The sequence below is a fragment of the Eutrema salsugineum genome, unplaced genomic scaffold (assembly GCF_000478725.1).
Source record: "Eutrema salsugineum unplaced genomic scaffold, Eutsalg1_0 scaffold_11, whole genome shotgun sequence".
NCBI classification, from domain to species: domain Eukaryota; kingdom Viridiplantae; phylum Streptophyta; class Magnoliopsida; order Brassicales; family Brassicaceae; genus Eutrema; species Eutrema salsugineum.
The window spans coordinates 1-13,501 of NW_006256901.1; the positions used below are offsets into that span (position 1 = coordinate 1).

Here is a 13,501-nt window from a genome sequence, read left to right on the forward strand (position 1 = left end):
GATCGAGAGACTTCCTCTGATCCTTGATCATCACGATAACAAACTCACGATCCCGGATCTCGATTCGATCTCCAACGGGAACACAGATTCCTCCGACGAATTAAAGCGCACGGCTCTAGCGGCGGCGAATAGATCGTACGCGCCGTACAGTTTGTGTCCATCGGGAGTTTCGCTGGTGGATTGCGACGGGAAAGTGTACAGAGGATGGTACATGGAATCGGCGGCATTTAACCCTAGTTTGGGGCCAGTACAGGCGGCGATGGTGGATTACGTGGCCAACGGAGGCGGAGGAGGTTACGAGAGAATCATCGGAGCTGTGCTTGTGGAGAAAGAAGACGCGGTGGTGCGGCAAGAGAATACGGCGAGGTTGCTTCTACAGACCATATCGCCGAAATGCGATTTCAATATCTTTCATTGCCGCTGACTTATCAAATTATCCAAACAATAAGGAACAATTCAGCGAATATTAAATTGGACTTTTTAATTCGTAATTATTTGGTTGCCCCAATTAAAAAAAAATAGTAATTATTGAAACTTGGAAGAAGTTGAAAGTGATGCCTCTGAATAAATGATAAACACATAGTAAGAGAATGAGAAAACTCTTTTTCTTCTTCTTCTTCTTTGGTATTTGTAATATGGATAATAAATTAATACAATAATTATGTTTTTACAGTGTAAATTGTTGTGTAATTAGTAAGAGCTGTCTACTAATGAACGATAAGATACAGACTTATTTGAATCTCTGAAGAAAAAAAATTTGTCATTTGTGAAGGTTTAATTACACATTGCAAAAGGCTAAAATGTACATATTGATTGATCACCATTACACTTAAATTTTATTGGAATAAATTTCCATCTGCAAAGTACGAAAGCAGAGAATATAGTGAAGATGGTCCACAAGCAACTCCTACTATGAGACGAGTGGTTAACAATAAATCTACGAATTTTAGATTAGCTAATGTTCATAATGGAATATTTCCGTAAAAAGAAATGAGTATACATTCGTATGAACCCTAAAAACCTCCTAATCTGTTGTTATTTTCAACTTTTAGCATTACGACATAAAAGCTAATCCTGAGATGACTTCTCTCAATTTGAGTATTTTAATAAGAGTCTAAACAGCTACGAGATTATTTGGTTGTATTTGTAAACATTCAGTTTAAGGATTTGCAGATATAGCTGCAACGTTTTAGTTAGTTAGGATATTAGCTGCAGATACAGCTGCAACGTTCTCTTTAAAATTTTGTTTGGACAAATCCACTTGCTAAGTATGACATAAGAGAATATAAGATGGTCCCATAAGCAATTCATGTAGTCATAGTTTGAGTGATGAATCTAAGCATAAGCATTGTAGATTATTTGAGATGAAAACACTTCCAAAAAGCAAGGAATACGAGTAAAGATCGATTGTACCTGTTACTATTTATAAGCTTTTTTTATTATTATAAATTTCTTTGTCTCATAAGGAAGATTCGTAAGGAAGAGTTTTGAGAAGATGTATATTTGCTTTAAAGACAAGAAAGTATAAATTAACATCAAAGTTTCTCGTCTTTTTTTTTAAAAAAATTAGATGGTGTTTTTTTCATAATTTTTTAAAAAACCAAAATAAAAAAATTAAAGAAATTAAACTAAAACCCAATTTTATAAACAGTTTCTTGCATATTTTTCTACAAAATCTTTTATGGTCAGACTTTGTGATGAAATAATCTTCAATCAAGGAAAGGGGAAGGAAAGTCAGAATGGGAGGTTAACAATCTCAATGTTGCTAATGTTGGGAGTTGGGGGAGAGTGAGTACTTTCAACTAACGCATAACGTATCATTGAATGTTGCCTTGAATGTTGCCTGTTGTGAATGTTGGAATTGTTTTTCTACAAAATCTTTTATTAAATATGAATTGATAACAAAGTCAACTTATTCAATTGTTTTTGACATTGTAGACCACAAATAATTTTTTATCAGTTTCAATTTCGAAATAAAATTTTAACAAAATTTTAAAATATAATTTCCCTAATAAATTACTAATTATTTTAAACTAAATTAATAACTTTTTTTAGCAAAAAAACCTATGAACATTACAAAAAGATATATAAATGTCGATATCTTTTAAAAAATGTACAATATTTGTTCATATATAACCTTTAATATGAAATTTTATTATTGTATTTTGCTAGCTCATGATTAGATCTTAAGGGCTAAATTGATGAGATATTTTTTTTTACAGAGATTGTGAGTTTTCCTACAAAAAAACATACATTCTTAATGATGCTTAGCTATCTATTTCCAATAATGTGGGCTTTGTTGGTGAAATCTGATTTGTGAAATTTGACCCTTACACACAATCTCCAACAGAGATAGTGTCTCAGCTAAAGTCTCCAGTTGACCAATAACCTAGAGTCTGAACACCAAAATGAGCTTGAGATCTTGGAAGAGAAGAATCATAAATTTAAAGAAAAGGTGAAGTTGAAGTTTGAAGAAGAGAAGATGAAGTTGGAAGGAAAAAGAGGGATTCTCTCTCCTCCTTTTCTCTCCCGAAAGTTTTAGATCTGAAATTATTTCTTCTTGTCGATGCCTTCATCTGCTCCGATCTCCTTCTCCGGCGCGCGTGGTGGCACACCGTCGCCGGAGGAGGGACCTAGCCCTGGGCATTCGGATACCCGATCGGGTTTGGATCGGGTTTTCCGGGTAATCGGATTTTCGGATTTGAACTTTATAAACCATTCGGTTATTTCAGAAAATTCGGTTCGGATCGGATCGGATCGGATTTAGCAAATAAAAACCGAAATAAACCGAAACAATTTGAAATCGGATAAATCGGGTTAGTTAAATCCGAAAAACCCGAAAACCCGAAAAAATTCTACAAAAACCGAAATTGCAATAACAAATAAAACTAAACAAAAATAGCAAAAAATGGATCAAACGTAACAATGCCTCACAATATTCAAACTCCAACCATCTTAGTTCATACTAAAAGATCAAACTCCAAACCATCTTAGTTCATACTTAGTTTAAAAATAAAAATCCAAACCATCAAAGTCCAAACCATCTTAGTTCATACTAAAAGGTCAAAATGACAAAGAGAATAAGCAGGAACTAAGATAGTGCATAACTCCAGCCTCCAAAAAGTGTGAACTTCATAGCAAATCAAATATGCATCTGAAACGACAAAACCGATCTCTAAATAAAATTAGAAACCAATACAAATGATATAACAAAACAAAACCAAATTCAATATTTTGATACTACTTACCCATTGTCGATTGTTGAAGTCATTAATAGGGTGAGATTCAATCTTCCACACTTATTGGATCATCAAACTCTAAACAAAGAATTAAGAGAAGTTGAAGTTAGAACAAGTGAAATGATATAAAAATATAAATAAACAAGCCAAAACCATAACATACCTCTCATAAGGTTGTCCAAAAATTCATATTCAGAAGCGATTTGCTCCACTGTAACCAAGCCACTTTCACTTTTACACCGAATTTCCTCCTTCATCCATTGCTCCGTACACATCAGCACCTCCACCATATAATGAGTAAGACAGCTTCGAGCTGGAGTTATGATGCGTCCACAAGTGCTAAAAGCACTCTCAGATGCCACAGAGGAGACCTGCATTGCCAAAACATCCTTTGCCATTTGGGAAAGTATAGGAAACCTGGAACAGTTTGTTCTCCACCAGTCAAGCACGTCATACTCAACACCAGGTAATGTGTTCGCGACCTCAACACCCTCCTTAAGATATTTATCTAACTCGTCCCTTGTATCATTGACTCTTGTTTCTGCAACCTTTGCTTTGTAGATAGAATCCATCCTCTCATATCCCAATCCCAAATCATCATCTATCACTTCCTCTCTTAAACCTTGTGAATGCTCTGATGATTGTGCCTGGTTAGACTGTGAGGACTGCGAGTTTGGAGTTGAAGAGAATCTAGAGGAGTACTCATCAAATAGTGCTCGCAGAACCACTAGGACTGAGGCATTGAGTTCTTGTGCGTCTTTGCTGTTCTCACCATATAGCCTCGCAAAACACATGTTAGCTAAATCCATTTTTTTTCTAGGATCCAATACTGATGCTATGATTAGCATTTTGTTTAAACCATTCATCCCATCCCAATACTTGTCGAACTTGAGCAGCATTGCGTCAGCCTTTGTTCTTATTTCTGCGTCTGCACTTGTGGTAAGGTTCATCAAGGTTTTCTCGATGGTGACTATTTCCCCATAGCATTTGTAAGAGTTCAGAGTGGTTGAAGCTGATACCTGAAGAGTAGACTCATAGAAGACGACTAAAAAACGGTTCAACCTCTCAACATTATCCCAGTCAATTACAGAAGGAGGTCCAACTATTACTTTCCCATCTTCTAACTCAGTAAAATGATCAAGATACAGCTTATCCTCTATGTCTGTACTTCGACGCCTTATGCAACATTATGTAAGTAGAATTCCACCTTGTTTTAACATCCAATGGCAAACTACCCCTTTTCAGCTTTCCAGAGTCTACTCTTAGTTCAAATGAACTCTGCCTAGTTGTTTTTGATCTAACATAACAGATAGCATTGCGAATTGCATTAACACTTGACTCTATTTTTTCAAACCATCTTGCACAATAAAATTAATGATATGAGCACAACACCTTACGTGGAAATAATCACCACCGAGCACAAATGCTTCCAGATTTCTTAACCCAAATTCCCTATGAAATCTACTTATAGCAGAACCGTTCGCTGTTGCATTGTCAACAGTGATGCTAAACACCTTATCTATTCCCCATTCAGCAAGACAGTCCAAGAGAACAGTTGATATAGTCTTACCTTTGTGATCAGTGACATGTTTAAAGCCGATGATGTACTTCTTTAGCCTCCAAAACATGTCCACAAAGTGAATAGTGATCACCATATAACTAGCCCCTGTTAAATAAAGAAAAAAATAAAGAAACCAGAGTTAACAAATAAAATACAAACATATAAATATAGTGGTAAAAATCCTAAACGAACACTAAAAGAAAAGAAACCAGACATCCATACCTGTAGGCTGAGCAACCTATATGTCAGTTGTTAGAGACACACGATGCTTGTTGGCTCTAATGACATCCCTCAATGCTTTTTTCTTAGCCACATACATCCCGCAAATGTTTCTGGTAGCAGTCCTCCGAGAGTGAGGGTCGTAGAGCCTGCATTTATCGCAGAAATGCTTCCAAGCTATGCTATCCACAAAGCTAAGTGGCAGCTCCGCAAGAACAATCATCTCATCTGTTGCTTCCCTAAAAACTTTCTCGGACACTTTTGCTACACCCAGGCCACCACCCTGATTCAGTACACTCTGAGTCTTGCCATTGCTTTGTTGTTGACCCTCTCTCCATGCGAGGAAATGCTTGCATATTCCAAGATGGTTCCTCAAATTTTTGGTCCCTGATGTTGTTGGACACCTATACAACCGCCGACAGTAGTTGCATATGCACCTGTCTCTGTCTTCTTTGGTCCTCGTGTAATGCTTCCACACATCAGACCTTGGATCAAGAAGCTTCATCTGCTTTGGTTGCTGAGAAGCAGAGCCTTCACCGGTTTGTTTTCTTTTTCCTCGACTCGCAGGTGTTTCAATATCATCATCATCAAGATCTTCATAAGGAACGTGAGTGTTTGCTGCATCTGTGTTCGTAGGGGTTGGTTCTGATGATGAATCCATCTACAAATACAAAGCAGAGTTTAGGTGAGACACAAGAGTTCAAGATAACTTTGCAAACAAATCGTGTGACTTAACTACAGCAATGCTTTGATCAAAGTGTATGAAGAATACAAGACAGCGACATGGTTTTTTAGCTTCACAAGAATCTTAAATAAGAAGAAAGAGATGGAGAGAAATCTAAACCATGTCGAAGCTAAACCCAAAATATTATAGAGAAATTCCAAAGAGATGGAGAGAAATCTAAACCCAAAATCAAAACTATAAACTCTCCCTACATCTAACATCCAAATCGAAGCTATAAACAACCAAAATCGAAAATAAAAGCTATGAAAAACGAAATATAAATCAGAAAAAACCCTAAATCGAAAAACAAATATGAAATCGACAACCTGTTTACAAGTAAAATCGACAAAAAAAAGGAATAGAGTTCTTACCTGAGATCGAATTCTCGATGACTCAGAGATTGGAGAGAAAGGGTTTTTGAAATTAGATGAATCCAGGTTGATTTTTGAGGATTTTTTGCCCTAAATCGACTTTGAGATTGGGGAAAGTTGTCGTGAAAGAAGAGAAGAGGAGACGCTCTAAATGAAAAAACAGGTTTTGTTTTATGTCGGGTTGTCGAGTTTAATTTGGTTATCATCAATTAATCCGAATCAAATCGATAAACCGAAGTAATTCAGCATCAATAACCATTCGGTTTTTTTGCTCAACCCGAACCCGATCCGAATCCGAATTTTCGGGTCGGTTTCGGATTAATTTTTCGGGTGCGGGTTTTATGCCCAGGGCTAGAGGGACCTCCTCGCTCCCCTCTTTCATTTAATGTGTAGTTAAGCTTGGTGGCCGTCGGTTCGGGTGTGGCGTCGTGATGAAGCTTTTCCGGCGATTATATCTTCTTCGACGGCGGCGGGACCTTAGCGGCGTCGCTAGGGTCGCGGTGGAGGATGGTATCGTCCTTGGGTCGTGCCTCTTTTCTGTCTGCCTCGAGAAGTACTCGCTGCTTCTTCCTTCGCTCTCCGGCAATTTTCTGGACGGCTGCTCGGATTTCTTTTGAGGGTCTCCTCCGGCGACGTGCGCTCTGTCCTTCTCAGTGTTTGGGTGGTAGTTTCTTTCCTCTCTCTCCCTGATTATGGTCTCTCTCAAGCTTCGGTCTTTCCGACGCGGAGGCGAAGTAGCATTTGCAGATCTGGTCTCCTTGGCTCCGGCGATGGTGTTCTGAACCTTGAGGACGGGTTTAGCCTCTGTTTTTTTGGTGTCTAGGTCGGCTTGTTTCTGGTGGCAAGCTTCGGAGTGGTGGCTCCCGTCTTTCCGGCGGGTGCGGCTCCACCAGCGGTTTGTCTCAGCGGTGCCTTTAGACGGGTGGCTCGGCGGTAGCTTTGATCGGCTTTGACGGTTTTTGCTTCGTCGCCGTCTTCGACATCGGCGTGGCACGGGATACCCAAAGGTGCGTGTTTCCGACTAATGAGTAGTAGGCCCGCGTTAGTGTCTGAGAACTCGGTTCGTGTTGGCTCCGGATGTGGTCTGGTGTTGACGGTGGAGCAATGTTGGACGTGATTGTTGAGGCGCCGGTTTGTTGTTGCGGCTTGCTTGTAGCTGTGGGAGCTGGTTTCTGCGGAGATTCGTTTTTGCAGGAATGGCGGTCCGAGGTGACGCTCCAACTGCCTGCTCGGCCTCCCTTGTCGCCGGTTGCAAGCTTGTCCGTTGCGGAAATCGGAAATTCCATTAGTTCTCGGAGAAGCTGTAGGTGTCCCCTTATGAGGTTTGAGAGTTGGCCTCGGGTTGATGCTCGTGGCAACTAAGATGAGAATTCTAGTTCTTCGGAGCTATGGCAAAATGGAATGGTCCGCGTTTCGGCGTGTGATTGCTACGTTCTCGTTTGGTATTGTTTGGTTTTAATTTTTTTAATCTCTCAAGCCGTTTTTCTTAGTCTTTTGTTGTGGTTTCCCGCTTATTTGTCGTTGTTTCGTAGTTTTTGTTTAATCTGTTTTCTTTGTTTCCTTATAATTTTTGTCAAAAACTGAAAATTGGTAATATAATCTTTACATTTTACCAAAAAAAAAAAGATGAAGTTGGAAGAAGAGAAGATGAAAGAGAAAATCAAGGAAAAATGCACCAAATTCTAAACACTAAATACATAGCAAACACATAAATACCTTAGTATGTGATAACTGATAAATGAAGATAAGTATGCTGCATCTGTTTTCTTGGGATCACATTTGGAGAATATTATGCGCAGTCCACTAAAACCGTTCCTCGTGAAAGTGTGAAACCGTAGTGTAGTATCACCGATCACGTATCTAAGAATATATCGCTGCAATTCATAGTCCTGACGGATAAATTTTCAAACATGTTTATTATCAGAAAATGGGCCTTTGATTGGCCTAATTAGAAAGGTCATTTATTTGGATTAGGCCCATTACGATTTCAAACTTTCCGTTTATCTATTCATCAGATACAATCGGACGGTCCTATGTTTTCCACATGTTTATACTTATACGTCGTCGTTTTGGTAATTTCCATTTTTCTGTTTGTTCTCTTGTAAACAAAGAATCCAGAGAGTTTGGTTTCGTTAATCTCTGGAATAAGGAAGACAACACAGAGAAGAAGAAGAAAGAAATTGACAATGGCGTACGTTAGTATGGGTGAAGCTCATCGACGAATCACAGAGTTTCTAAACCGCTTCTGCGACGCCGTTTCGCTCCAAGACTCGTCGACACTTTGTCGTCTGCTATCCTTCTCTTCCAATTCTGCATCTCATCTCTCACTCGCCGACGCACTCAACGTCTTCCAGGTGCATATAATTCTCTGAATTGATGAAATTTTTCTGTTTGATTCAGACCCATGTCGTAAATTAGGAGCTTTGAATCAGTAGAGTATGTTTTTGTAGTGGAGGCATGATCCTTTTTGTTGGTAAAAGTTTGTGGCTTTTAGGTTCAGTTTTAATCCAGAATGCTTCCGATATGTTCTAATTCGGTCCCACTGCTTCACCAATGTGTGTTAATTTTGAATTTAGGGCTCTAAACAGTAGCAGTATGTTCCTGCGAGAGAAGCATGGTCTTTGTATTGGTAAACTTTGTGGCTTTTAGGTTCATTGTAGTCGAGGATATTTACAGTATGGTGTTCCAATTGGGTCCTCCTCCTTACCAATGAGTGAATTTTGAAATTAGGGCTTTAAACTGTTGAGAAAGTTGTTGTAGGTAACACTTTCTGTCTATGCTTGAGTTTAATGAATATGATTTTTAGATTAGGTCTGAGAATGTATTTTGACAAGTTAGCTAAATTCTTATGATGGAGAGCTTCAAAATACTCAATCCAGTGAATTTTACTCTTTGAATGATGCAGGATGCTAGCAGTTTGATAAGACAATCTGATAAATTCTCTGAATACGGCGAGATTCTAACTCATTTGTTTCGTTCTCTGCAAAGTTACCGGGTTGGGAATCTAGTCGAAGCATACCTTGCGTTCGAGAAATTTGCCAAGTAAAGTTTCTTGTTCAACTCTGCTCCATTGATGTGTAATTTGGTTTCAGGTTCTTACCTGTTGTACAATAGACAGGCTTTTTTTTGTTTTTGGGTGTGTGTGTTCACAATGTCTGAGATTTGGTGGATTCGATATGTGTGCAGCGCTTTTGTTCAGGAGTTTCGTAATTGGGAATCTGCTTGGGCATTGGAAGCTCTGTATGTAGTTTGTTATGAAGTTCGAATTCTTGCTGAAAAGGTAGTCTTCACGTTTATATCACTCATCCAAAATCTCAGATTTGTTTAGTTTCATATCTCCGAGTGTTGAGTTCTGAGAACATGATTGGTTCGCAATGGAAACGCAGGCTGATAAAGAATTGACCTCTAACGGAAAATCGCCTGAGAAATTGAAAGCGGCTGGATCTCTTCTCATGAAAGTTTTTGGAGTTCTTGCTGTAAGCTGCCTTGTCTATCTATCTTCAGGAATATTATCTCTGGTAATTTTTCTTCTGTGTTGAGTTTATTTTTTGGCTCCTTATTTAGTTTTAAACTGTAGGGTAAAGGTCCAAAACGAGTCGGAGCATTATATGTGACTTGCCAATTGTTCAAGACGTACTTCAAGGTGAATTGCTTTCTTTTGATAGTTTGATATTCATGATTTGAAGTGGTGAACATGCACTATATTATTATTTGATGTATGATCAACCATTGATTGGAGTACTAAACATGTCCCTAATTTATGTATTTCAGCTTGGAACTGTCAATCTTTGTCGAAGTGTGATAAGAAGTATTGAGACTGCCCGGATATTTGACTTTGAGGAATTTCCAAAAAGAGACAAGGTCTAGTGCAATTCTCTGCAACTGGCCTCCTGATTTGCTTATGTGAATCTTATGTTTTTTTTTCCTTCACAAACACCGCAGGTTACATACATGTATTATACCGGAAGATTAGAAGTCTTCAACGAGAATTTTCCTGCTGTGAGTCGCTAATAGATTTTCTGGTTCAATCAACGTTCATTTTGTAGTATTTATCGAAATAATGATAGAGACATGTTCTATTTTCGTTCTTGCAGGCTGATACAAAGCTATCATATGCCTTACAGTATTGCAACCCCAAGAAACAACGGAATATCAGGTATAATTGTGGTTTACTAACTTTACACTGTGATTAACTTACTCACTGCGTTGCTGAATGAGCTTATGGGGCATATGTGGATCAGGATGATATTGAAGTATTTGATACCTGTAAAACTTTCGATAGGAATCATACCAAAAGATGAGCTCTTGCAAAAATATAATCTTCATGAGGTAACAACTTTCCTTTTGTTTTCGAATATTCTCCTCAATTCTACGTCAAAACTTATTTCGCATCTGCGGGTAATAGTTTATCTCTATTAATCCAACTTCTCGACGTTGTCCAGTACATAAACATTGTGCAAGCTCTGAGAAAGGGTGATCTCAGGCTTCTCCGACACGCTCTCCAAGAACATGAAGATCGGTATGTCTCTCTATTGACATCTTACTGTACTTTTCTACATCCGAATTTGAAGGCCTTTTGTTAAACTAGTGCATGAGCATTGTAATTAGCGTAGGTGGCTTGTAGTGGATTGTAGCTGTGATGTCTGTTTGATGGGTCTTAACAATATTTCTTGATAAAGGAGTTTATCTGTTTTGAGTTATATCACTGAACAACTTAATATCAATCAGGTTCTTGAGGTCCGGTGTGTATCTTGTCTTGGAAAAGCTGGAGCTCCAAGTCTACCAGAGACTCATGAAGAAAATGTAAGAAGTATTTACAATCTATATATCCATTGAACATTCGCAGATTACTTTAGTTTCATCAACTCTTCATCGATGTTTCAGTTATATCATCCAGAAGCTGAGTGATCCAGCGAGAGCTCACCAGCTGAAGCTTGAAGTGATTGCCAAAGCACTTAGATGGCTAGAAATAGACATGGATCTTGACGAGGTTTCTTCTATGTTGTCATTCCACTCATCGCTGTTAATTACTAGAATGAATTCTGTAAACTCACTAGTTCTGAAAACATTTTTTTGCAGGTGGAATGTATAATGACGATCTTGATATACAAAAACCTTGTGAAAGGTTATTTGGCTCACAAGAGCAAAGTGGTGGTTCTAAGCAAGCAAGATCCGTTCCCTAAACTAAACGGAAAGCCTGTTGGCTCATAGATATATACATTCACATCCTGACCCTGCAAATTGCGGGTTATCCTTGTTGTATCAAGAAATTCCTTACTTCGAAATTCTTTACTCCGAAATTCTTTGTAGTAGTCTGGTAGATTTCATTTGACATAAGGAATGGTCGAGAAGTAATCAGAACATACAACGCGATTCATAAACACATTTCGAATAGTTTCAAGGAACAAATACCTTAAATATTCAAAAGCATTAGAGAATTTTTATTAAATTAACATAAGGTCATAAAACATCCAAAGATTAACATATAAACATATCTCCTCTATCTCCTCTGAGTAGTCTGGTGATGAAGCAGAAACAAGTAGGACCACTGGGTTTTGCCTCCAATTGATCAACCCTGGAAATAATTTCCTCAGACTTAAAACCTCCTAAGCATTGACCTTATACACTGCCGGTCTAATCAAACTAAAATTTTAAAAATAGATTTTAAAAAATTTGAATGCCTTAAATTTTAAAAATAGATTATGTTCTTTCCATAAAAAATTTTCAAAACCAAAATGAAAAAGAGAAAAGAAAATCAAACTAAAACTTCGTTGATTAATTCAATTTTATAAACAGTTTATATGTATCTCAATTGATAACAAAGTCAACTTATTCAATTGTATTGACATTGTAGAGCAGAAATAATTATTTATCAGTTTTAATTTCGAAATTAAATTTCAGCAAAGTTTTTTAAATATAATTTCTTTATTAAGGTACTAATTATTTTAAACTTGGTTGATAACTTTTTTTTTAGTAAAAAACCTATAAACATTACAAAAAGGCATATAAATACCGATATTTTTTTAAAAAGTGTACAATATTTGTTCACATATAACCCTTAATATGGAATTTTATTTTTGTATCTTGGTAGCTCATGTTTAGATCTTAAGGGTTAAATTGATGAGATATCTTGGGTATTTTTCACCAGAAACCACACTCAGAGTAATGCTTTGCTACCCATCTCCAAGAATGTGGGGCTTAGAGTGATGCGTTGCTACCCATGTCCAAGAATGTGGGGCTTGTTTGGTGGGAATTGTGTTTTACGGTGGTGTAATCTGGTTTGTGAAATTTAACCTTTCCACCGTCTCCATTAGAGATAATGTATCACCTTAAAGTCTTTAATGTATATCTGCTGGAGGACAAGATGAATAATCTGAAGTCTGAACACTAATATGAGCTCGAGATCTTGTAAGAGAGGATGAATGAAAAATTTGAAGAAAATATTAAGATGAAGTTTGAAGAAGAGAAGATGAAGTTGGAAGAATAGAAGATGAAGTTGGAAGAATAGAAGATGAAGTTGGAAGAAGAGAAGATGAAAGAGAAAAAGGAAAAAGCCACCAAATCAAGCTGGTTCTTCTGGCGCCATTAAAAGATGCTAACTGTTTCTAGCTCTATCTCTCACTTTCTTAGATGGCATCAAAAACATGATTTTGTGTTTTGATGTATTTTGTCATAATTTTGTGTTTTGTTGTATTTTGTTGGATTTTCAGGTTTTGGAGACATATCGGACCAACTGATGCAAAGGCTGTTTTTGTTTTATGGTTTATAAACTAGCCGCTATTCTATGTTGTTATTGTTTGTAACCTAGACTTTCTTTGTTGTTTGAATGAAGCTATGTTGTTTGACATTTAAACATCCAAGTTAAATACAGCCTTGCTTGTGTATCGCTCTCATTGTGTTCTTGCTGTTATTCTTGTACTGGATTTGACTGTGATCTGTGAGGCGTATGCACGTTTTTGCATTACTGGTATCCAACGTTTGGTGTTTGGTCTCCGATGGATTTGTGCCCATTGATTGTGTTCTAGGGTTTCATGAGAGCAACAAATCGTTTGTTTTGAATTTCATTCATGTTAGGGATCACCGAACGATTATGTTTGTAAAGAGATTGCTTAGATTTGCAACTGGAATGTTAGCATAGCAGAGGAAATTTTGCTTCATGTACCCGTTAAACTTTCCGTAGGAATCATACCAAAAGCTGAGCTTTTGCAAAATTATAATCCTCCATGAGCTAACAACTTTCCTTTTGTTCAAACTTATTTCGCATCTGCGGGTGATATTTGATCTCTATGAATCCAGCTTCTCTACCTTTCCAGTACATAAGTCATTTTGCAAGCTCTGACAAAGGGTAATCTCAGGTTTCTCCGACACGCTCTTCAAGAACATGAAG

At 37.6% G+C, this 13,501-nt stretch overlaps 2 protein-coding genes across 2 annotated transcripts; both read left to right on the forward strand.

Moving 5' to 3' along the window:
- Positions 1-7: 7 nt before the first annotated feature.
- LOC18026225 (cytidine deaminase 1) lies at positions 8-634 on the forward strand (the record flags this gene model as incomplete). The annotated part of the gene is made up of 1 exon (XM_006408972.2): positions 8-634. A coding segment is annotated over one exon (417 nt), but the record flags the coding sequence as incomplete, so codon positions are not given.
- Positions 635-8,242: 7,608 nt separating this feature from the next.
- Positions 8,243-11,482, forward strand: LOC18025892 (enhanced ethylene response protein 5). The gene is made up of 13 exons (XM_006408973.2): positions 8,243-8,468; positions 9,020-9,156; positions 9,301-9,394; positions 9,501-9,590; positions 9,692-9,757; positions 9,886-9,975; positions 10,057-10,113; positions 10,209-10,270; positions 10,356-10,443; positions 10,557-10,633; positions 10,843-10,917; positions 10,999-11,104; positions 11,194-11,482. The coding sequence occupies exons 1-13, from the start codon at positions 8,301-8,303 to the stop codon at positions 11,323-11,325; spliced, it is 1,242 nt and encodes a 413-aa protein (XP_006409036.1). The 5' UTR covers positions 8,243-8,300; the 3' UTR covers positions 11,326-11,482.
- The last annotated feature ends 2,019 nt before the right edge of the window (positions 11,483-13,501 follow it).

What these genes read in the sequence shown, in the direction of transcription:
- LOC18025892 (XM_006408973.2), top strand. Translation starts at nt 8,301, where the DNA reads ATGGCGTACGTTAGTATGGGTGAAGCTCATCGACGAATCACAGAGTTT. An exon ending in ACGCACTCAACGTCTTCCAG is followed by an intron (nt 8,469 to 9,019) that starts GTGCATATAATT and finishes TGAATGATGCAG; the next exon opens with GATGCTAGCAGTTTGATAAG. An exon ending in AAGAAACAACGGAATATCAG is followed by an intron (nt 10,271 to 10,355) that starts GTATAATTGTGG and finishes TATGTGGATCAG; the next exon opens with GATGATATTGAAGTATTTGA.